Below are 24,193 nucleotides of genomic sequence, written 5' to 3' on the forward strand. Positions count from 1 at the left end.
AGGACCCTAAGATGGTCAGTAAAGGTTATTAAGAGTTTGCCTACAATGACAATGGAAATTACAAAAGTACTTAATATGTAAAGTTTCTGTCCAGTAGCGTGAGGGAACTCTTTAGTCTGAAACTCACTAAAATATATGTATGAAACAAAAAATGAGTGTAATCTAACATATATTCACATAAGCATAATCTTCAGTTTATCTTTTCAAGATGCCAGCTCTTTTTTCACTCTTTTCTTCCTTCTGATTCACCAACTATGTAGTTTTGTGTCTAAGCCTCCGTTCCCTTAGTAGTTTCCTTATTCTAATACTCTTTAGCCTTGTTACCTCACTTCCACCTTTAATTTGTGCATCTGAAAACATGTATGTTCTTTTTCCCTGAGGGACTAATCACTCATACTGCATATTTTTCGGTTTTCTGTGAAAATGTAGAGAATATGAAATATATTCTGAGAAAACAATGTAAATCTGAATCATCATGTAATAGGAAGCAGAGGTTTAAGGACAAATCAATCGATGTTTTTAAGTAGGTGTATGCAGTTTACTAACAGTTTAGTTCACAGCTAAAGCTATTTCCATTAACAGAGCCAAAGAATATCCTATTTTCCTTTTTAGGACTTATGGAGAATCCGGAGTCCTTGTGGCTTCTGTGAAGGTTTTGATGTCCGGACTATGGATGATATGATTAAAGTAAGAAGACTGAAAGTAATTTCAGCACAAGTCTTAGCAAAAGAGAACAAAACTAACCTTGGCTTAAGAAAAAATGTATCTAGTGACTGTTTAAAACCGTGAATGTTAGACGGAACGCCATTGTTTCGGTTTCTTATAAATATTGTGGCTCTTTAGTTCTTGCAAAAGGGGTTGTGGGGTTGTGCATGTCTTGTCATTTGTCAAGCTGTTCAGTTTTCAAACCACTTGCAATGCTTTTGAAATGCTTCCATTATCCAAAAAGAAAAATCCTGTTCTCTATTCTGTGCTTGAAATAAAATCAGATGGGAGTTGTTTATAAATGAATCCTGCAGCACTTAACTTGCCCTTGCAGGTACTTTTGAGAGAAAAAGGCTCTTTGGCTTCCAAGAAACAGATATGATGGGTGAGATTTTTATCTCCATATTTGAGGTAGCCATTTAGATTGCCTTTCTAGTCTTTGTGGAGGAGTACAGGTAGTTCTACAGTAGAGTTCATCTCAAGGGAGAAGAGAAGCTTAAATGCATTGTATCTTGAAAGTGCACATTTTTGTCTGACTACTGAGGACTGTAGTCCTAGCAATTAATTCATACATGTAGTATATTTTTTCCCTTGTGCTTAAGAAGTACAGTCCTGTCCTCTTGGAACTTTATTGTTTAAATATTCTGGGTTCAGGATACAAAGTTAACTTGAAAACAAGGACTATTTGCCTTTGAGTTGTTTTCAGATAGTTTTTTTTACTTTTTTTCTTCAGAGTTCTCTGGATTTTAGGGAGTCCAAGGAAGCAGAACCTCACCCTTTGTGGGAATATCCTTGCAAGTCACTTTCTGACCCCCTGGAAGTTTTGATATTTGACTTCAGAGAGACTGTACCACAACACTGTCTCAGCACAGAGGGTTCTGTAAATCTTTTACGGTGAGTTTTCTCATTGCAATAAATGTTCTCTTTTTTTTTTTTTTTTTAGCTCATCTTTAAACTGTGTGTGTTATGGTTAGCTAGCGGGATTGTACTTTACAGTTTTTAAAAATGTAACCTAAAGTTGCGGAATTCACTCTGACGTGAATTTCCTGTGGTTACTCACAATGGGCTATAACAGTAAGGGGTAATTTCTCAGATAATATACCCTTGTTTCATAAATAACATTTTGTCAGCTTTTACCATGATTTAAAACATAAACAGGTTAATTTATAGTTTATAGAAAACAAACTATTGTCTGGAAGTTTTTAATTATGGAATTTGTTCTTGTTGCTGAGTTCTTGCAGACAAAGCTTCTACTTATCTTTCCATATTACTCTGTTTAACAGCTTTGAAGTGTCCATTATCTTTCCCTTTAACTGTAATTCTAACAATCTTGATATTTTTCACATCATCTGAGATACTTTTAACTATAATCTAACTACAGTTTGTAGTTATTTCTATTCAAGAATGAAATGCAGTTAAGAATTAAAAAACAGGAAGAAGGTACTTTTGTCTATCTAGTTTACATAACTTAAACATTGTTGCAGTCGTATGTTTCTCTTTGTGAAACCAAATGAATGATTTCACGAAATCCAGAACCATCTGCATATAGGATCTCTGTGCCTTTGCACTAGTTGTATTTAAGAGGCAATATGCTAGCATGACCTCTGTGCCTTGTGGAGCAGAGACTTGAAGTGAGATGGGATATGTGGTTTTCCCCAAAATGCAGAAACAATATAAACTGGGGTCTCTGAAGGATGTGCTCCCCAAATACACTGTATACTATATGCTGTGTAATCTTGACTGGTTGTTAAATGACTGTGTTTCTTAACAGATTAGTTATGACTTATGTTCTTCATTTTATTTTTTAGATTTCATATTTGCAAGTATTTAAAAAGTTGCTACCTATTTACCAAATGTACCTATTTATCTATTTTATTTATTCTGCTCTTCAACTTTTATTCAAAGAAACAAGTTATTCATGCTTTTACAGCTCTCACCCAAGCTACATAAGGAATAGGTTCAGAGTTTAGGATGTAGTATTATAAAGATAATGTTATGATGATGGGTTTTGATCCCCTAACTCTCTTCAGGAAGGGAAAAAGCCATGGAGCAGTTTTGTGGATGGAGTATCATCTTACTGCTGATATCTCAGTTAGTACAGGACTGATGCAGATTTCAAATGAAAAGGTACTTCTTCAAGCTAATTTTATTATCTCTCAAAGTCTGTAGGATTACAGTTCTGAAAAATGGGTCTCTGCTGGCTATGCATGGTTTATATAGTGCTCTTTGTTACACTCTTTGAATATTATGTAGACAGAACTAGTAGAGCTATCTGTTTATACTTTTGGGGGGAGCGGGAGATGAACCTTGAAATAAGAGAGTCTGAGCTGTAGTTTGGAACTACATGCAGAACTCAGATACAATGCTAGTTCAAAGTAGCATTTATACAAGTTATATACAACTCGTTTTATACAACTTCCCTTTCTCAGTTTAACAAAAGCAAAAAACTGGAGGGGAAGGAGTATTTTTGGTACTCTATGTAAATATTCTTTGACCAAGTCTGTCTGTTCTCTACAACTTCAGTACACGGTGTAGCATTTTAGATTGCATGTTATGCATTCCTGTAATGAATGGTTGGCAATGAAAGTGATAACTCTTATCTGATCTTTCTATACTGAACTGAGAACAAGAACTCATGTGCTCTCATTGCATTATAATGATAATAATATCCAGTAATAGTCCAGTAATAATATCCTAGAGTTGTGACTACTTTCACTTTTAACTCTTTTCTGTAGGGAAACTGTGAATGGAATCCCCACTGCAAGCAAGCTGTTTATTTCTTCAGTTCTGTTATTGAATCAGAAACTCTGGCAGACCTTCCTAGTGCTGTCACATATGCTATAAATTTTGACACAAAGACAGGAGATATTGCAATGGATTTTAAACTATTATAAAATACTTTCCTTTTATTTCTAAATTATAATAAACTGATACAGTATTCTTTGTATGGCAGAGGGTGTTTGTTTGTTTGTTTGTTTTTGTGTTCAGAAAGCAAACAAACCATTCTGAAAAATATTTTTAAAACGTCCTTGTTTTCAAAATGTATAGCCGGAGAGGTAGAGAGAAATGTTTTAAGGACCTGTATTCCCAATAGGATTTATATCTGTACACCTACTTATTGCCATCTGTTTCATTGTGACACTACATGGTATTTGGGGGTTTTGAATGTTATGGGGATAAAAAACAGTTGATGTACTGGCTATTACATGGCATATCAGTGGATGAAGACACTAACCCTTACACTGACATTAGATAGAAATTAGTTAAACCACCTGTTTTTAGGCTTGCTTTTGCTGCTGTAAAATGGAAACTAATCGTGAGAATGCACGAAAAGAAACCCCAAGTCAAGCTACATATGTGTAGCAGTACGTGTCAGTACACATATTAAGGAAAAGCAATGTACATTTTGGTTAGTATTAGATTGAAATGTTTAGTAAATTAAAGTATGTTGGACTGACATTCTGCTGGAGTCTGATATGCTGCATTTCTGAAGAGACAGTGGCCCAGTGGAAAGATATACCTGGAGATTAGAATATGTACATATTCAGGTTAATTGGAAATGACAAACTGATAATTGTCTGACCAGAAACAAAAGTAAAAGAGCCATAGTCTCAAAACTTGCACATTTCTAGGATATATGTAATGTGCGTATATGATTAAAGTTTTGGCTTATACTCATTCCCTCAGTGGTCTGAATGATATCTGCAAGTTCAGGTAAGTTGTACGTTGTTCTGCAATAGATGTTGTCCACAGCTGAGGTTTTCTTAGTTCCATTCTAAATCATATTGGCAGAGGTTGCAGTGTGTGACCACGTGTGCAATTAATTTTGATTTAGATGGACAGTCAATTGCTGTGTCTGTTTTGTATGTGTGATCTATTAAGTGAAGTAGAAAAATCAATGTACTCTCTGTCCTAAATTATGTCAGCCAGCTGCAGGGATAACTGCTTGCTAAAGCTACTCCCATTTCCTCTGAGCAGCAACTTCTGTCAAGTGATAGGAATGGTAGAAAGAAGCCATGAGGGAGCAGGAGCCTACTCTAGTCTGCCTTGTCACCAAGAAATGTAATTCTGGTGAGTAGGAATTTTAATTCTTAAGGGTGTGATCATATTTATAGACCTGAAAGACATCTAAAATATTGCTAAATTTTTCAGAGCTGTTTTCCTGACAGAGGTCTTAGACCAGTAGTTATTACCATATTTTCAAAAATACTGCATTTTTATATTAAGATCATATTTATATATAACATCAATAAAAGACAGTTGTGCAAATCAGAATGTATTGTGTACCTTCTAGTCTCTCGGGGGAGAATGCAGCAGAAAACAGCTAGATACTGCCTGCTGTGGCCTGACACAGAAAGTTTGAACTGCTGTTCTGCAGTACAAAAAGCTTCTGAAGGTGCTTTACACTTACTTCTCAAATGATGCGGGTTCTAACAGAAGCTTACAGTATTCTGAAGAGAACACAGAATGAAAGTACAGCAATATATTAGAATTTATATGCTTAAAAAATAAATACATAAATAAAACCACAACTGAGGTTACAATATTTTAATGTCTAATGTTAACCTTCTCAAAGATAACTGCATACATATGTGCCTGAATCATACTACTTAAGGAAAAAAAAATCAACATAAATTTGCTGACATGCAAAATGGAAGAAATCCATGTCGATGGGAATTTGTAGTTTGTTATTAGTATTATATGTGGGAGATATGTGGTCATTGCAGTAGGTATTAGGCATGGTGACCTAGAGGTATTCTTAAACCATCTTGATAATGAGAGACTTGATATTATTGAGATTCACAGGTTGGTGTAGTGAAAGTCAAAGCCATAAGGATAGTGTAGTGGCATATCTGCAGAATTCTGCTTCCAGAACTGAACTGTGGCAATTAATATGAATCACATTATCTTCATGTGATGAAAAACATCTTAAGTTTCAAAATGCCTGGAGCAGTAATTACACTGCTGCTGTCCAAAGCGGGGGGAAGCTGGAAAGCTGGAGCACTGTACATATTTTAGCACCTGTGGGTTCCTTAGAGGGAAAAACAGTCTGATAGATGTGCTTGGGAAACCTTGTGCATGTATTAATCCTCTGTGAGGGCTATCAACATTGTGAATGGTTTCTGGTTACGGTTATGCATTCAGACAGGCACTGAAACTGCTTTAGGGATTTGATTCGAACATGCTGGAATCTGTTATGTTGAAGCAAACCCTTACCACATGTACAGTTGGAACATTTTCACAAAGGTCACATCATTCATCAAATTCTGGTACATACAAAAGATGATTGTGTTGATAAGAATCTGTGTGAATGAGGGGAAGCTTTGTTCACCTCTAATTAGGAGGATTTAGCATATGTATCAGTATTCCTTGGCTTTTGTAAATTCTTCAGGGTAAAATTCAAAATCTACTGTGATACGTAAATTGTGTGGAAAACAGCTTCTTATAGGGGATACTGGCCATTCCTTACATGTGTGTGCTTTTAAAGGAAAACAAAACAAAATACTTCCATCTCTGTCCTCTTCCACAAGGCATTTTACTGCAGGAACACAGGAAACAAACAAACAAACAAAAAAAAAGCCATTTTATCAGAAAAACATCTACCCAACAGCAACATTTAGACTTCTATTTGTTCCCAGACCTGACGGAAGCATTGCCATGATGTGCCGAGTTGAAAAACTTCTAGCTGTTGATATCTTAATAAGCAGAACATCTTATTTACTCTTGGAAGGAAACTTTCTCTGTGCTGCCACCAGAGGCATTTTTTTCCCTAAATGACAACAGGTTTGATCCTGACTAGGCCTACAGGCATAGATGCATGTTTTAAAAGAAACATGATCCCCCTGCCACCACTGAACTAATAGTATTATAGCTTGTATATTACATGAGAGCCAGTGTGTAACTGGATGATTTTTTTTGTGGCACAAGAAGAGATGCTTGCACTAAAGATGTAGGTTTTATTCAGGTATTAAGAATGATCATCAATCAAAAAGTTTTGCTGTTCACATTTAAATTCCCTATTGTGGTTCTGCTGCAAAAATAACTTTTCTGTAGCATTGAATTGTGATGAAAGTTTTACTAATACTTGGGTGGTTGTTACTGTGTGGTTATCACACCACTAATCCACAAGAGGGTGCTGAGAACCCACTTTTATTTTTTTAATGTATTTTCAGTTCATACATATTTACTTCCTATAAGGAAAAGTGCACAGACTTTCAATGCAGCTGTCTCATTTTCTGTACAAATAAAATGCTTGTGATGTTATAAGATACATACACATACATGTACTGAAATAGAAAACTAGTACAAAACCAGTGATAACTGCTAGTAAGAGTAATATGGATTTGCACCTACAATAAAAAGGCAGGTGAAATGTCTCATGTTAAGTACACCGAGTGAATAATACTTTATGAAAGTGAGATTGTCTTAGTCCTGATGAAGGACAAGTCTTGCATTTTATTTAAAGGGTATTAAGTCATGGCAGCTGCAAGTTTTGTTCCTGTGTTTGCAAAAAGGGTACCTTTTGTCTAAGGGCTGGACAGTTCAAGAACTGGGATCAAGGAGCTTGCTTTTCTCCTTCATTAGTCCCTTTGAAACTGCTCTGTGTAGGCTTCCTGCATTTAACGAGATAGAGGATGCAGTTCAAGACTAATTCATTTAGGCACTCATCTTTTGTATTCTATTTGTAGTTACAGCTGGTTGTTAGGAGGGGAATAGACTTACAGCTTCTTAATGTTAGATTTTTTTTTTTTCTAGTGACGATTGTGAGCTGAATACAATGGGTGCTTGCATCACCATTTTACCTTATTGACTCTGGGGGCATTGCAAACTGTTAATTTGGTTTGGTACTTGTTTTCAAACTCAATGTTTCCAGTCATTTAATGTGGATTAATGATTAAGACACTTCTTCTCAGAGAGAGGCATGTATAATTATCCACATTCTTCAGATGAGGAAAAAGCAAGAGTGCTTTGTGTAGGCGTTAATGTGTTTCATCTGCCCTGAGATCGCTGTAAGATTAGGGCCTCAGGAGCTAAAAATGACTTGCTCAAGGCCATGCAGAGTAAACTAATCCCCTGACTTCCTTGCTCTGCTTTAATCATTTGTTTTCTTAGTGCAGTGTGATTTCAAGTGCAGCCTTATGAGGTTTGACCGAGATACAGCAGATAAAGGCTCAGAGGCAGCAAATCCTTGGATACTTCAGTAATTAAAACCATGGTTTAAAAAAAAAAAAGTGTATATACATATAAGGCCATAGGGCTTTGTTTTTGTTTTGAAAGACTGTCACAAAGCTGACCCAGTTTTGTTTTTTCTTTCCCAGCAGGATTCTTATCTAGGATTTGAGAGCCCTAAGGATGCCTCTTCTGTGGACAAGGGCACTAATGAAAGAATGAGAGCTGATTATCTTCATGTATGTGAAGGGAAAGCCCTGCACCGGAGGGTATTCTTTGCAGTCGTGTGGGTCCTGGGGTATGTTAGCTCTGACATGCACCCTGGAGACTGGACAAGCAGCTTTTCTCCTTCCTCAGGGTTTTGCTCAAGTGCAGCTGCCTAATGTATTGCAGCAGCAGCGTGTTTGCTGTGGATGTTGTCTCTTGCTCCTCTCATTTTCTGCAACCTCTGCTTTTTCTGGCCTTGTACATCACTCTCTGAGGTGGAGAGTGGCGCTTGCGCAGTGGAAGAAATAATGGGCACTGCAATTTATTGGGCTTCTGCTTCTCAAGGCTGATGGATCCTACTATATCTGTACTCCAATAAAGCAACTGCTTGCTTCATGTTAAAGAGTATCTAAGAAACCAATTATTCACAACCCTGAGAATCAGCAAATAAATCAAGCAGCTGCGATGAATGGCATTGGGAGAGAGACAAACAGCATTCATTACAGCACTTGAACATGTCATATTTCTCCTCAACTGTAATATTTCTAGGAAACATTGAAGTGACTGTGCTGTAGGCCTACATACATAATCTCATACCCACTTTGCAGGCAACTGCAAAGTCATTTACACTGAAGGATTGATGATCAGCCCTGTCTCTAGTCAGAAAGGGCTGTGAAAGCATCCGGAACTAATTAGCAACGAAGCGACTCTCCCGGAGCCTCCAGCTGGGGAAGAGGATGGGAGAAGCAGCCAGGAGCAAGTTTAGCCGGGGATCCCAGCAGAATCTCAATGTGCTGACCTCCCAGGGCCGCCGGTTTGGGGTCGGGGGGCGTCGTATTGGGGCCGCCTCAGCCGCGCTCCCGCTCCCCTCAGCCCTGGCACCTGACAGGGCCCAGCCCCGCTCCTGATTGGCCGAGCCCCCTCCTCAGGCCGGCCGCCATTTTGGCCTCCTGCCGCCTGAGGGCAGGGGGCGGCCATTTTCTCCTCGCACCCCGTCGACTCTCCCCGCTGCGGCGGACGAGGCGGCGAGGGACGGCGGCCGGGAAGGGCAGCTGTAAGCCGGGCCGGGGAGGCGTTTGTGCTGACGGGGCTGGGGGGGAAGGATTGGGGACGGGGACAGGTCTGGCCCTGAGGTGTAAAACCGCCGAGGGGGCGGCTGTGGTGGGGCTGTAGGTCAGAGGCTTGCTTTCTTCGCGTTAGGAGAACAGTGGGACTTCAGAAATGAAACTTCATGTGTCGAGTGCCGTCTGTGAGACTTTCAGACTCAGAAAACCAAGCACACGTGGGTAATAAACTGGCGTGACAAAAATACTCCTACCATATAATTTTGCTTGCTCTCTTGCCACATGTGTGTCCTGGCATGCTGGGACTTTGTACCAAGTAAGCTGATGACAAGACAGTGGCTTTAGTATTGCATGCTTATACCTCTGGCGTTTCAAAACAGCAGTAGCAATTAGGGTCTCTCTATCTCCTTAGCTGATGTCCAAGAGTTCTCCATGATACTTCTTGTCGCTCGTTTCCTGTGAGTGAAGCCTCTGTACTATGGCCTTTTAGTGGAAGGCTTTTGAAGAGGAAAAAATACTTTGAACTCTCCTTCTGTAGAGATACAAAGCAAAAGGTTTAATTTCTTTAGCACTAGACTTAGTTGCTTTTAGGTCCAGTTTGCTGAGAAACTTTCATTTTTCTTTACGAATAATAAAATATCTCTAAATAGCAATTTTTCAAGCCACGCTGACTGACAAAAAAGCAGAAGGCAGTAGTTTGTCTTGTTTTGTTTTGTGTTTCTGCCCCCCTTTAAGGACCCTTTCTGTGTTATGGCTTGTATTTACATCGTACCTTTCCTTATTATAGGTGAAAGAGGCGGGCGGGTGGGAACCATCAAAGGAAAACATTGGTCACAGAGTTCAGTTTTGGATTAACTTTAGTCTTAATTTTGTTGTAGTTTATACAAGCAAGGCTGAACGCTCAGGGGAGGGTTCATTACATTAAAAGCTAGTCATCCCTGGTTCTTTTAAAACAGAAAATTGCTTGCCATTTAAAAAAAAATGCATCTTTATCATAGCACCTGTGTTAAGTGAGGGAGCTGAGATACACATTAACCTCAGCTGCCTACCTGTCTCTGTGATTAGGCATCTCAGGTAGTGTGCTCCCATCCTAGTGATCAGAATGGCCTTTGGACTCTCAGTCTGTCAATTTCATTCAGTTCACAGAGTCCATGTGATGGCTGACTTGTCATTGAGCCTTGGCCTTGCCAAAACCAATGGCAAAACTCTCTCATTCTTCCTGCCTCCCTTGTGCCTTGAGGACCAGTCTGTCCATCCTGAGAGTGATGCAGAGGTTTCAAGAGGCTAACAAAAAAGCAAGCCAAAAGTCTCCCAGAATTAGGGGGACTTCTCTTAAGCAAAAGGTGTTTCTCCCTACAAAAAGGTCTCATCTAAAGTTTATACTTCTGGAGCTGTGCCAGGCTAGGAAAAAGAACCAAAAAACTTTATCTGAAGGTACTGACAAGGCATGTGGAAAATGTGGTAAGATGACAACAAAGTGTATCTTGTTCAGCCTCTGTGGTGTTAGGGAGCACTGTTCCTGAGACTCTAGACATAGTGTGCAGAAGGATGAAGGTCGTGTGGAGGCATGTTAATGTTTTATGGTCTTGTGCTGAAAACTGTGCTAATGTATTAAGTTAGGGTGTGTATTTGCAGCCATTTTCTCAAGAGGACATCAGAAGCTCATATTTTTTTTAGGTTTGACTGCATGTGTCCTGGTTTTCATATTTTTAAGTTATTTTCTGTTAAAAGTTTCTCCATTCTGTTAGTTTATTTAATTGACTCAATTTTATCTTCACAGGACACAGGAGATATGTAGAGAAAGGTCCTTGGAAAGCACAGTGACACCTCTTTGTTTCCATAGTATATCAAGGGTGATTCTAACTGTACTTCTGTTTACAGATCAGCGCTTCTTACATGTTCTGCTTTGCACGAAACTTGGCAGGGAAGTTGTATCTCTTCTATTACCTATCCTCCCTTCTCTTTTTGCATAATACATGATTAGTGTTCAGCAAAAAGTAGCAGTTCCCTTTATGTTACAAAGCAGACTAAAAGAATAGTAAAGTCTTACGAGGAGCGGCTGAGGGAGCTGGGCTTGTTCAGCCTGGAGAAGAGGAGGCTCAGGGGCGACCTTATCGCTCTCTACAGTTACCTTAAAGGAGGCTGTAGAGAGGTGGGGGTTGGTCTGTTCTCCTACGTGCCTGGTGACAGGACGAGGGGGAATGGGCGAAAGTTGCGACAGGGGAGTTTTAGGTTGGTTGTTAGGAAGTACTTCTTTACCGAAAGGGTTATTAAGCATTGGAACGGGCTGCCCAGGGAGGTGGTGGAGTCACCATCCCTGGAGGTCTTTAAAAGACGTTTAGATGTAGAGCTTAGCGATATGGTTTAGTGGAGTACTTAGTGTTAGGTCGGAGGTTGGACTCGATGATCTTGAGGTCTCTTCCAACCTAGAAATCTGTGATACTGTGATACTGTCAACTTCCATTAAATGTTTTTTCACCCTCACTTGCATTACCTTGACACACACCCTGCAAGATGCATCGAATAAGTCTTCAAAAAGGGAAGAAGGCAGGAAAAGATCTAGAAAAGAATGTGTCTTCGTATTTCAGTACAAAACAGTCTCTTTGTCTAGTTTACTAGGGCACTCTACTCCACAGGTTTCATGGGTATATATTGACAATACATTCAATTTCTCTGTGTTTTCTTTTGTGCTTGTCACAGGGAGGGCTCTCTTCAAGGTCAATTTCCTGTTGTGTTCGTATGCACTGCCTGTGCTGTCTGGCTATGGTTTTCTTTGAGGTTTAAAGATCATGTGAGTGAAACAGCAGCGTGGGGCTATAAGTAGCATTTTCCTTCCAAAAGGGCACCAGCACCTTGCATGATCCAAGCAGTTCTTCCCACAATAGGTTAATGTCAAGGTTGTGCTATGGAGAGTGAACTCCTCTAATTATCCCATGTAGCTATGCTAATGTACAGATGTGGTTGGCAGCAGGCTCCTTGTTCCACAGTGGAAGTCATCAGGTTATCAACAGGAGTTTTGTGATAAGGAAATGATGCGGTGCTTCTAAGTGCTGTTTAGCCCTTTTTTTCTCTCTTTTTTTTTTCCCTCCTTTGAAGCCTCACTCAATGGGAAGACGTGTCCCATTTAGAATGCTGCCATTTTTGTGTTTGTCATGGTGCCAGTCAGCTAAGTCATGTAGTCTGCCTGAATAAATAAAGGTATTTTCTCACAGGAGATCATCTGTTCAGATCGATGCAATGGCTTATATCCACCGCCAGCTTCCTGCTGCTTTCTTGGATGCTGCTGCCTATATCCCTTTGCTGAAGGGAAGAATATTCTGCTTGTGTCTCAGCCTCTAGCTGAGAACTAAGATACACTGCCCCATTCTTTACCTTCCCTTGAAAGCTGAGAGCTATGAGTCTCTTTTTGACACAGTCTGTATTTGCATTCCCTAGGTTGGCTGGGCAACAGCTAATCATAGAATTATATTTCAAATAAGGTTTAATATAAAAGCTTACATAAAACTAAAGGCAAGCTTGGTGTAACCTTGCTTCTCAGAAATAAAACTATCCAGAACTGTATATTCTGTGGAGTGTCATCAAAATAACTAAGGGCCATTTAGTATTTTTTCATGTTCTTAACATTTTTTTCCTTTTGCGATGCTCCTGTGTCTCTGTAGTACACCTGCCAAGCCAGTGTCCCCCTCTCCCACCCCTTTGCCCTTCGCCTCCCCCATGCTGGAGGGGAGCTGGAAGTACGATCTTCTTGCCCAGTGCCTTGACAAGGAGTTATTCATAGCTGAAGAGTTTCTAGTAGCAAAAGGCGGTTCTGCCGATGTTTAAAACATGATTTTTTTTTAATTTTTTTATTTTTTTTGGGAACAAGCAAGGTCCCAAATAGATAATTATGCATGCACTTGTAAACAATGACTACCCAGAAGCAAAAGAAGTTCTGAAATTTTCTCCTGTTCTCAAACCAAACACAGGACTGAGTGGGACCTTCTGGTTTGCTCTGTCTGGTCCCTGCCTGGGGTAAGCCTCATGCGTATAATTTTCTCTTTACAGATACACCACCCTCTTGTTTTAAAAGCAAGCAGTTACTTTTTTTTTTTTTTACTTTTTTTTTTTTTTACTTTTTTTTTTTTTTTTACATTCCACTGTGGTCATTTGGAAGCTGCTTTTGAACTTCACTGGTCTTGTGGTCAGAAACCTTCTAATTGTCAGCCTCTGGGAGTCCAGTCATGGACAAGGGCTTTTTATACTGGATAGGGGGCAATTGCCCAGCATTTCACCAGACTCAGCATTTGTTTCTGTCGGTGTATGATAAATGCTATGTTTACAGCTTCTAATTTGCTCTAACCCTGGAGCAAACAGCTGCAGAATGGTAACCCGAGGGTTCTGCCTTGAGGTGGAAGCACACGCAAGGTCAGCTGTGGGTAAGAGGGATCTCACCAGTGTAAGCACCGATTGTTTGTGTGTGCCACAGAGTTCCAAGAACACCAGTCTCATAATTAATGAAGTAGCTACAGCATGAAGTCCTTCTTATGTGCTTATTTTGAGATAAAAGACACAGTTTGTTAAAAGTCTGAGTTTGCGGCAGCTATAAATAGCTTTCTCAGCAAATGTGGAAAAGGGAAATTATATGTAACTAAGGAGAAACAGAAAATAGAGTTTAAATACCTGTTTCATAACAGCCCCTTAATTTGGGGCTGAGATAATGGACTAGGCTGCATACTGAGAATCAGTTTGTCTTGTGTGATACACCTTTCATTAGAAATATATTTAGCATAGTGCTTGGCACCGTACTAGGCCTAGGAACTCTTTCATTTCCCATCTTGCGGGACTTGCAACTGCCTGTTGTTCCTTGATAGCCTGCAGGTCCTTATTGAGCCAAACATAACAGTAAATGTTGGCTTTGCAGTAGCTGACAACATTGCTATTGACTTCAGGATAAATTTTTAATTGTAGAGGAAGATCTAGCTGGATTTTGCTGGGTATTCAAAACTTGGGATTGGCATTTGAAAGGTATTGAAGAACCTGTTGCATGCAAAGACAAAGAATGTTATGGATTATACCTAGTTAGATTAGAAGGAGTGAGGATCCTACCCAAACTGCAGCAGGGCCAGAGTGTTCAAGCTAAGTCTTCTGCTAATTTAGAACCTCTTTGGTGAGAATAAGGGGACCTAATTACATTTGATGTTGAAAGACACCACCTTCCCCCTCTACATGGCCATCTCTTCGCCCCCTCAGTGCAGTGGGATCCATTCAGAATATCCTGCCTTTGGGTGACTTCAGGCCACAAGCTCCCACATCTCTGCACTGGAAAGAAGCAGGGTTCTTTGGAGGCTGCCCACGCAGGTGCCGGAGCTGTCTCTTCTAGTGTGCAGTGCTGAAAATCCCTGCATTTTTTTTTACTGCATTTGCCCAAATCTTAAAATTGCAGCAGTATTATTGTGGAATAGGGCAGCTCTTAGCTTTATCCCGACCTCCACTGTGTGAGTTGTTCTGCCAGGCCTCTGTGAGAATCACAGCTCACAGGTAAATGGGCAGGGCCCCCTTCCCCTGCCCTTCAGTTTAAGATGTTACTGTCTGTTCTCCAAACAGCTCTGTTTCTCTGGCGTAACACCTCTGTGCCTTAGTAATCGTCCTGCGTTTTATATCATTAAGGCAGAAGACTTTATATCAATTACTGGCTAATACAGCGTTTCACGTGTGTATCTGTGAGGCAGATTCCATTTTAGCTGGGTGAAAAGTGGTCAGAGATCAATTTTCAGTCCACTCACAGCAGTGTTGCTGTGATTTGGAACATTGCAAACATTTGCAAATAGGAGTGGGGCTTAAAAGGCTTCTGGCTGCTTTTGATACACATTTCCATGGCTTGAGGAGCTTCGTCAGAGCTTTGCAAAAAATCTGGTGTACTCTAAGTGATGGTCACGCGGAGCTTTTATCAGATAATTGTGAAGTGCAGTAATGAAATCACTGCGATAGAAGTCGGAGGGTTTTATGTTTGAATTCTTCTGGGTTTGGTCTGAGCTAGCTGGGTTTCTGTTGGCATTTCTGTTTGGGTTTTGTGGGTGATTCCTTCGGTTTAATATATATATATATAAAATCTGTCTGGGATAGGGGATGGATAGTAATGATTTTATTTTAAAGACTGGCCTAACTATGTACTTTCACATCTTTATGTTGGGTGGGGAACTTTAATATTGGAGGTGTGAACAGATTACTTTAAAAACACATTTTAAAAAATAAGAATTTGAGCAGTAGGGATCAGAGCTTCATAAATGATGACTTTTTTGTGTTATTTTTGCTCTTGAGATCCAATAATAGCACAGCCATGTATAATTGTATGTAAAGTATTAGAATCAGGAACTGCAGCAGGTGTCTTGTCTCCTAAATAAAGACAGTAAAAGAAATCATGTTTTAGTTTTGTGTAAGTTTTATGCCCAATGTGAGACTGAGATCTGTTCAAAGCTACCAAAGCCTCTGCCAGTGTTACTCTACCAATATATCTGTAACAATAAAGCAAGTGAAGTTAACTTTAACCTTTTTGATTTGTATGAAGTTGGAGAGGCTCAAAGTATTTTTAAAAATTTGACAAAGATGGAGATGCTCTTAAAAATATAGTGTAACAGTGGCAACTACTTGATCTGTGAAGCTGTAGGCTTTTATTGCAGTGTTTGTAAGGATAAAGGGTATTCTGACACACATGGCCTACTAAGTATGCCTCAGCACTTCAAGTGGTTGGAGTTGTTCTGCCAGGTTGGGCTTTGCAGACATCAAAGGTTTGCTTACAGAAGGGAGAGGGAGACCTTGGCAGTGGAGGAAAAACTGCAGATGTGTGTTGGTGACTGACGTTCTCGTGTGGGAATTGAGGGAAGGTGATGTGTCAGCTTGTTTATGAACATTGCCAGAGAAACAGACTAAGCAGGTGTTGTTCTCTAAGAATTATGCAATGTACAGTTGAGTATTTACAACCAGGAAGCTAAAAGCTAGTATGTTAATAGGAAGGTAGAGGGAAATGTCTGTGTATGGAATCATTTTCAACTAATACCATCATTTAAAGCACACAGGAAGGCTGAAACACTTCTACTACAGTTAATTCCATCTTTTGATTAGTCTTTAATGTTTTGATGTTTCTTGGTGCACAGGAACCATTTTCCTTGACGAGGTAATGCTGGGTGCTGTGTAAACGGACAGTGACATGGTCTTCTGACCCAAAGGGTCTGTGAATGAGACAGAAAGAGGGGGCAGGACGTAACGAAAAGGGGAAGGCAGTTGAGTCCAAAGATGGGAAAAGTGTCATTGCGAGAGGTAATAGTATTGGCATAGGCACTGAGACATGTAGGGCTGAGCACAACCTCAGGAGCTCAAACTATTTGCAATAGTATGACACGTTCCTCAGACATGTAAAGGGTTGGGGAGGGAAAGAAGGGGAATGAACTTTAGGCTCAGATTAAATGTTGACGGTGATTCCATGATGCAAAGTGTAACTGCCCTCACATACTTTTTCCTCTGCCCTCCTCCATCTAATCTTAGCTGCAGTTAAGGCGTATTTCTCCTTGTCCACATCTCATGGTTGTAAGGAACAGTTATTAAATCTGACATTATGTAGAAGATGAGAATCAGAATTGCTGTTTTCCTGCCAGTCATCCCCGCAAGCCCAGTTCACTGATTTCTCTAATGGCTGCCTGGAACCTTCCCTAAATGTCAGGGAAAGTATGGAAGGAAATTTGGAGGGCTTACAAACATAGGAGGAGGTAGATCTGGGTTAGTCATAAACAACAGGAGAGGGTAAGAGCGTGTGTTTTGAAAGGCCATGAAAATGTAGATGAGCAACTTGAATTATTTGCAACGGGGAAGGAGGATTAGTACATCAAAGTATTAAATCATCAAAGAAAAGGGCTAGGAAAATAATGGTTTCAGCAGCACTCTGAGCAGAAATTTCAGTGGGATGGGGAGGTTTGTATTTTAATGGGTGCTCTGCCAAGATAATCTGTATGACAGCCAAAGAGGCAGATGGCATTGCAGTTACAGGGCTGACCAACAGGCAGCTGCAGGCGGCAGTCCATAATAAATTACACTAAAACTCACGGGGCAGGAGGAGCAGGGAGAAGGACCTCTGCCTTTCTGTACTTCTTGATCTTATTGAAACGTCTGGAAGGTGCAAACTCCCAGAAATGATTGTGTTCTGTAAGCCTCGTGGTTCTGTAGCACTTGGCACAGGGGAGCCAACTTGGAAGGCACTGACGTAATAATGCAAACTCATATGATGGAAAAATGGATTCGGTGTTGCAGGAGAGCCACACACTAGGAGTCTGCTGCTGCAAAATTGTAATGCAGTGGTGGCATTGGGTGCAGACACTCAACTGCGCAGCAATAGAGAAAGCTGCAGAGATCCCTCTGTTACATCCTGTCTTGCAAGATGGAGTGGTTCCTTTTTGAGCTAGTGACAAGATGGGTGTGCACTGTCTCCTTCCTTAATCACTTGCATTCCGCTTATTTCCTCCTTTCTGCTTGTGGAGAGAATGATTTCTTTCGGGTGGGATTCTCTGCCAGCTTTATAAAAGACTTTGGGGACTGTTCAAAGACGGAATCACTAAAAAGGATTCTTTTCCCTTGACATTGTTCTGTGAAATCACTAGATTTCTTAAGAACATGTACGCATCTTGTTTTTGTTTTTTAATTAACTTTGTACAGTGTATAGATTTCAATATATGCTTCAGTTAGTTCAGGGACTAGATAACTGTTGAGATGCCGAGATGTACAACTGCATAATAAGCTGTTCTCATGAAGTGTTCCATGAAACGTGAGAGGAATGCAACATAGAATGGATGTCCTTGTACTTAAAGCTTGAACTTGTGAGGTGCAGGGTTCAGTTTTGCAGCCCGTGGCAGGTGCTGTGTATGCATGTTGAGCTGCACGCGTTGAGCTGAGTGTCAAGGCTGCACGGCTTGAAAACAGAGTGGGGTATGTGCTGGGGATAGCTGAGCAGTAGAAGCCAGGGTGGCTGCTGAGTTAAAAGCACTTGGGTCTTTCACCTGTTATTTTCTGCAGCTTCTCTAGAACAGGCATACCACAGTGAGACCATACTCGATCCCCCCATGAGAAAGCAGGCAAATGTGTAATAATGCCACTGCATCTTAGAGTCACATTTCTGTTAGTGATATCAGACTCTACACCACAAAACCATAAGAAGGGGACTGCAAAGAAACATTTGAGCCTTGAAATTTTATTATCTTGTTTGCATCAACCAGTTACTCCTTTCAGCACCAATAAAGAACAAAAAAACCTCTCCCTGTTGTTCAAAATACCTTGTTTTTATCAGGTCCAAGGTTGTGGTTTTCTTACAGGCAAAGAAACCAATGAAAATATTTAATTTTTTATTTTTTTAATACATTTATAACAAAATGTCAGAAGGTGTGTGCTTACCATATAAAAACATTAGGTCCCAGAAGGATACAATACCGAAAAATTATTGAAATAAAAAAGGTTATTCTTGTTAAAGGATTTCTAAACCTCAGCAATAATACAAGTTTTTAAAAGCATCAAGGTTATATTTAAAACAAGATGGCATGGAAAAATGAGACCTTCAGTAACAATTTGACCCTCATCATAATGAATGGTAAAATTGGGAGTTTTTCAAAGTGCTTGGATTGTAGTTATTTCTGTTCTCATCCTGTAGTGCCAGGAGGAGGTAAAAACACTTTGTTTTGGAGCTGATGATATGTGCTGACACTGATGTGCTGCTGTGATCTGAGGGTGGCTCAGAGACCAAACTGGAGACAGTCAGATCTGCTTAATCTGGACCACCAAACAAAGGCCATTTAAAAAAAAAAATCTGGAATTTTAAGTTTCTTACTGTCTTATCCAACAGGTAGGACTGAGGGTCTAGCCAGACTAGTTGAGAATGCTTCTGGGACAAAACCTTGTAATAATTCTAGCACAAGACAGGTAAACTCAATATACAAGACAGCTTCCTCAAGGGTTTCTTAAAGCAGGCCACACCTCCGAGGGCTGCAGGCTTCTCGGAGCCATTTTGTGGTACAGTTTATGTTTAGTTGCTTTAGATTGCTTCTATTAAGCATCCGGTTTGTGATGATGACAAAACTAGCTGGCCACCAGCTGAATTATTTGTAGTAAACACTTTTTCACGTAGCATGAAGCTGTACATAAACATTACTATCCTAGTCCTGAGTGGCTGAGCTGTGGTGCAAAGCAGGTGGATTGTGTATCCCTTTCAGGCCCTCAGACAAACAGTGCACAGTTAGCTGGATCTGAAAGCCTGAAAGGCTATGTACGGACTGTTTTCTGTTCTTTGGATTTTTGAAGTAATCTAAAGGTACCAACTTTGTAACGACCTGACATCCTTGAATCTTCTGAAAGTTCTTAGTTTTCAGCTGTCCTCGTTCATGTCTTTTGTTCACTTGTTCTAGAACTGCTGTTGTAAAATGCAAATTGAACATAAGATGTTATCTGGCTTTTATAAAAACAGATGACACATCATCTACAGTATCCATGTTGAGTGGCAGTTATTAAACCAATTATAGCATTATCACCCACTTCTTGAAGATACCTAAAACTCCTGTACAAAGTAGGGTAAGCAGCAGTAGAGTAAGCTTAACTCAAATTTCTTATAAATAACATCCTACTAATAAATTGGGTCATGCTGTCCTTCAGCAAGGTAGGATTGACATCTAAAAAAGCTATCCAGGCTTTAATTTCCTGGGCATGTTCTGCCTTTTTTTGTCTTTTTTCTTTTTTTGTATGCAAATACGCTGTTACATAATATCTGTCTAAGGCTTGTAATGATTGATATCCTGCCAGCACAGTCATTGTCTGAATGATTCTTTGTGAGATAGGATATGGAACTGTAGTAGTTGTGTAGACAAACTCATTTTTCTCCAGGATGTTACTCTTCTGGGAAAAAAAGTCTGTTCTTTACAGTTTACTGGTACATATGCTCTCTAACTCCTGCAAGCGTATCAAGGCATCAGAAGGCACAGGATCAATGCAAAAAAGCAAGGAGCATCTGTACAGTGGTGCCACGAAGCTGTACCTCCCGCCATCAGTCTCTTGCAAAGTTAGATCTGTAAGACAGTAAATCGGTAAGAACTACCTAGACTGGCTAAATGTGTGTGCACAGTTTAAAGAGAACATTTTACAACTGTCCATTTCTTGATCGCTGAAAAACTTCAGAACATCAAAATCTAAAACAGTTTACCTCAAACTTGAAAAAATATTCCTCAACATATCTCAAAAAGTTGACAAAAGTGCCTTGTTTTTAGCCAGCAGAAAGCCATAGAACTAATTTAGAAGTAATTTAGACAATGTTAGTGTTACTGTAAATAAGGTAACATTGTTTGGCAGTAGTTTTATGATTATACCCCACACAGTGTCAAATTCAGCTCCTGCAACTGATGCTTAGTGAAACTGATATCAAATTGTAATTTACATTGTTAGGAAAGCTATTAAAAATACTGTACCTTATATTTAATCTTCCTACTGAGAAATAGCTGCTGGACAGCACACAAATTGCTATTGATACTGTTTGCTTTTTCTTTTTTAAAAAGGTTAATAAAATACAAGCAAGGTAGAAAATAGGATTAAAAGCATTGTTTCAGGTACAAGTCTTTCTGAATTGGATGGAAAGATAAGAAACGAGAAAAACACATTGCACTTAACGTGCACCCTCTGTATAAAGAGAAACATACAAAGTGGGAAACTGATGGTGCACTGGGGTAGTACACTGAAGTCTCTGATGCTGTAAACTTGAATTCCTAATTTTATCAAAAAGGGGATTTGAGTCTGGTTCCATTTTTGAGTCCCCATGGGTTACGCTTTGCAGATTACTGCATGGTTTGGCACAGTACACTTGCAAGAGGCAGTCTCTGCTGAAGGAATGCCAGGACTGGGAGTGAGGCATAAAACGTGTCAACATCGGGTGCACTGGGAGCGTGAGCAGTGGCCTAATGCCTACTGGGAATTAGCCAATACTGTCAGTCCATTACTTTCATTGACTATGAAGTTTCTCCACTTGCAAAATCAGGCTGATCTAAGTATAAATTCTGTTGTTTGCTGTAGTAAAGCCAGTACAAGAGGCTGCGCAGACTAGGATTTCTAATGTAAGTCTAGTTTATTCTGATTTAGCTCAAGCTGATTCCTAGTAGGTAGAAACTAAACTATAACAAGATCTTCAGGAGTTTGTGGCCAGCAGAACTAAAAAAGCTTACTTAATGGAGTAAGTATAACTATTAGATTAATTCTTCTGAACACGGGGAATTTGCAATGTAGAGGAAACACCTCTAATACTGAAGAGGAATTAGGCAGAAGAAACTAAGTATTGGTTAAAATGCAAGGGGTCTCATTGTTCTTACAGCAATATAAACCCTTCTGAATTTAAAGCCCTAGAAAAGCCAAGAAACTGAGTTATAGACCTGATTCTCAGCTTTTCTTTCGTCCTTTTTTTTTTTTTTCCCCATTAAGGTTATAGGGGCTAAGTAAGTCAGGTCGTGGGGATAAGATGGCAAAGTGGGGGTAACCGCACATTTACAGAGTTGCAGTGGAAAGAACATACTAATTAGATGGCAAGACCACTATTAAAGTCTGTGAGCATGTAACAAATGAAGAGTTGTGTCTCACAGACGTACATCTACAGTCTGCTCAAATGAAGTAGTTACTGAACACTGAGAGTCATAGTTCTGTAGTTACTCTAGCTGCCTGTGCTGTGCTTTCCCTTTAAGTGTACTGATTCCTTTGGAAAATGAAGTGAATCCTGCCTTACCAGTCATAAGCTGTTCTACACTTTCTCCCCCAAATGTCACTTATGTTTATGTTAACCCTATATCTAGCATGCATTTTACAATCTATTTCCCATTTTACTCTTTCTAGCTAAGGCAGAACATTGGCTCTGGTGTTACCTCTGGTACTACAGAAATCTATTCACTCTACTGTAACACATACACCATCCCATACCATAATTCAGAACTGCCCCACGTGTGGGAGTTAAAGAAAAGACATTACAGGGGAACTATATTTCTTCTTAAGGGAATAGCTTGCAGTTAAAAAACTAAAGACCCAATTCTGGAGTTGTTATTTGGACAAAACACAATTTCAGTGGCATCACAGCTGGAAGAAGGGTGGTACAACTGTGTTCTTAATGCCTTAATTCAGATTTTTTTTTTAAATACCCTTAAATTGGAGAGGAGACTACTGTTCTGCAAATCAAACAGTTTTTGTTTGCTTTAAGATCTTTGTGTTATGACAGAAGGGTTTACCAGTCCCAGAATGCCTTGCTTTGGCTGGTATCTGATTTTTGAATTAACTTCTATTCTGATATTCCCCATGGTATCTTACTGATTAGTTTATCTCAGAGTGGCATGCAGTGCGGGCGCATGCTACTGATGCAAGCACGCTACTACAACTTCAACAGGCTAAAGAAAAGAAAAAAAGCTTTAGCTTCGTAGTTATACAAAGAAATTATGCAAAAAACCATTGAGCAGCACTAACTCACAGACTAATTACAAACTAAATTGTGCTATATATTAGTATAAAAACATGTTTTAGTAAGAATGGCACTGGTTCAGAAGGAATTAGGACTTCCATCTTGGTTCCGTTCAGTCCACAGTGAAAGCATTGTATTACAGGCCTGCCCTGTTGCCTGAGCAACCTGTGACAGTGGCTTTTGGCCACAACCCCTTCAATTTCTTCCCTTTTTGTATCCTCCATTGTTGGTACGTTCTGGGGAGTAGCCTGGGTCAGGTCTGGTCATCTTTCCTAACGTGGCACCAGAATAGTTCATTCTCAACTTGCGATATTTTCTTAATATCATTAACGTTTCCCTCTTCTAAGCTCTCAAAGCTGGTCAGTTTTAAGGGTCATCTTCTCCTGTAGACACCATGAGACGCATTGCTACTGGTAGGTGGTCTGTCAAGCCTGCTAGCTGGGTAATAAAGCTGAACTCTTCCACTTCCTGCAGAAGGAAACAAAAGTAAAAAGACATTTGGGGGACTGTACTGTACAAGGCATGGCATACAGCTAAAAAGGAAGTCTGCTTTCATTAGACTGAGATGCTAAAAAGTAATCAGGAGCCCTGCTCCTTGTGTCACAATTCCAGCCTTTGTCCTGGCAAGATTGTGTAGGACCAAATTAAATTTCCATACGAAATACTGCTTGCTTCCCAGCTTCCAAAAGCTGGATGTAGCGACCTTAACGTTCTCTTCACACAATTCGGTTGCCCCCTCCTGTGGGCCAGTTACTTACTTTGTCAGTACTTTGGGAATTGCTTGGAGGAAGCGTGGATGCTGTAGTTTGTAGGAGCTTTGTGGTGAGCATTAACTAGCATGGCCTGAGGGGAAAGAGTCTCTTCCTAGCCACTAATTTCTCTTTTTGCTGTCAGCATGAGACTTATCAAAGACCTAATCTCCGTCAAAACTATTCAGATACTGGTTTGACTTGCTGCTTGTGTTAATATAAGATGGGTTTACTATATGGATGCACCACAGGCATTTTTGCATCTGAAACAAGAAGCCTCAAAAGAATTTAGCTGCTCAGCAGCCATGTCCAGAGAGTGCACAGGGAGATTGAAGTATGATCTGCTAAGCTGCGCTGAATTGCTTGATTGCCTGCTCTTCTTTGGTAATTGCAATGGGTTATGGTGGACTACTTTCTCTTTTTCATCATGGAATTCCAGTTAAGGCAAGGTCCTGTGTGAAGCAGCAGACAGTGCAGGGCAGGTTCTCATTCTGGTTAGCCCGTGTCAAGTTCTGCCTTTGTACTGCAGACTTGCAACTTAGGTTGATTTTCATAGGCATAACAAAAGCACATCCAGACAGTTGAAAAGATTAAAAAGTATTCAGTCTGCTGGTATGGAAAATATCAGTGGAAACACTTACTCTGGCAAAAGATTAACAAAACAAAAAAAAAAATTGTTCCTTATAGAGGGCAGCACATCTATAAGGATTGATACAACTCTATCTAAAATTTATCTAATAGGCTTTCACATTCAGTACTTGCATACAAACAGTAGAAGATAGCAAAGCACCAGGTTCTTCTTGGAATATAAACTG

The 24,193-nt window shown here is 39.9% G+C and overlaps 2 protein-coding genes across 15 annotated transcripts in view; one reads left to right on the top strand and one right to left on the bottom strand.

Annotated features, from left to right (window-relative positions):
• Nucleotides 1–24,193, top strand: part of PRMT7 (protein arginine methyltransferase 7) — a 52,526-nt gene that overhangs the window by 13,079 nt on the left and 15,254 nt on the right. For 2 of the 3 annotated variants that reach the window (XM_080553024.1, XM_080553025.1), the window contains exons 15-18: nt 613–687; nt 1,439–1,599; nt 2,736–2,832; nt 3,441–3,657. In XM_080553024.1, coding sequence (XP_080409150.1) covers nt 613–687; nt 1,439–1,599; nt 2,736–2,832; nt 3,441–3,599 — 492 coding nt within the window. In that variant the 3' untranslated portion in view covers nt 3,600–3,657. Of the gene's footprint in view, nt 1–612; nt 688–1,438; nt 1,600–2,735; nt 2,833–3,440; nt 3,658–8,027; nt 9,137–24,193 lie in introns of those variants that run through there. The other variant, XR_013938640.1, reaches the window with a different exon arrangement.
• Nucleotides 18,496–24,193, bottom strand: part of SMPD3 (sphingomyelin phosphodiesterase 3) — a 120,730-nt gene continuing 115,032 nt past the window's right edge. For all 12 annotated transcript variants that reach the window (XM_080553036.1, XM_080553034.1, XM_080553029.1 and 9 more), the window contains one exon: nt 18,496–23,097. In XM_080553036.1, coding sequence (XP_080409162.1) covers nt 22,996–23,097 — 102 coding nt within the window. In that variant the 3' untranslated portion in view covers nt 18,496–22,995. The remainder of the gene's footprint in view (nt 23,098–24,193) is intronic.

Source organism: Anser brachyrhynchus, assembly GCF_964034855.1.
Source record: "Anser brachyrhynchus genome assembly, chromosome: 12".
Classification (NCBI taxonomy): Eukaryota; Metazoa; Chordata; class Aves; order Anseriformes; family Anatidae; genus Anser; species Anser brachyrhynchus.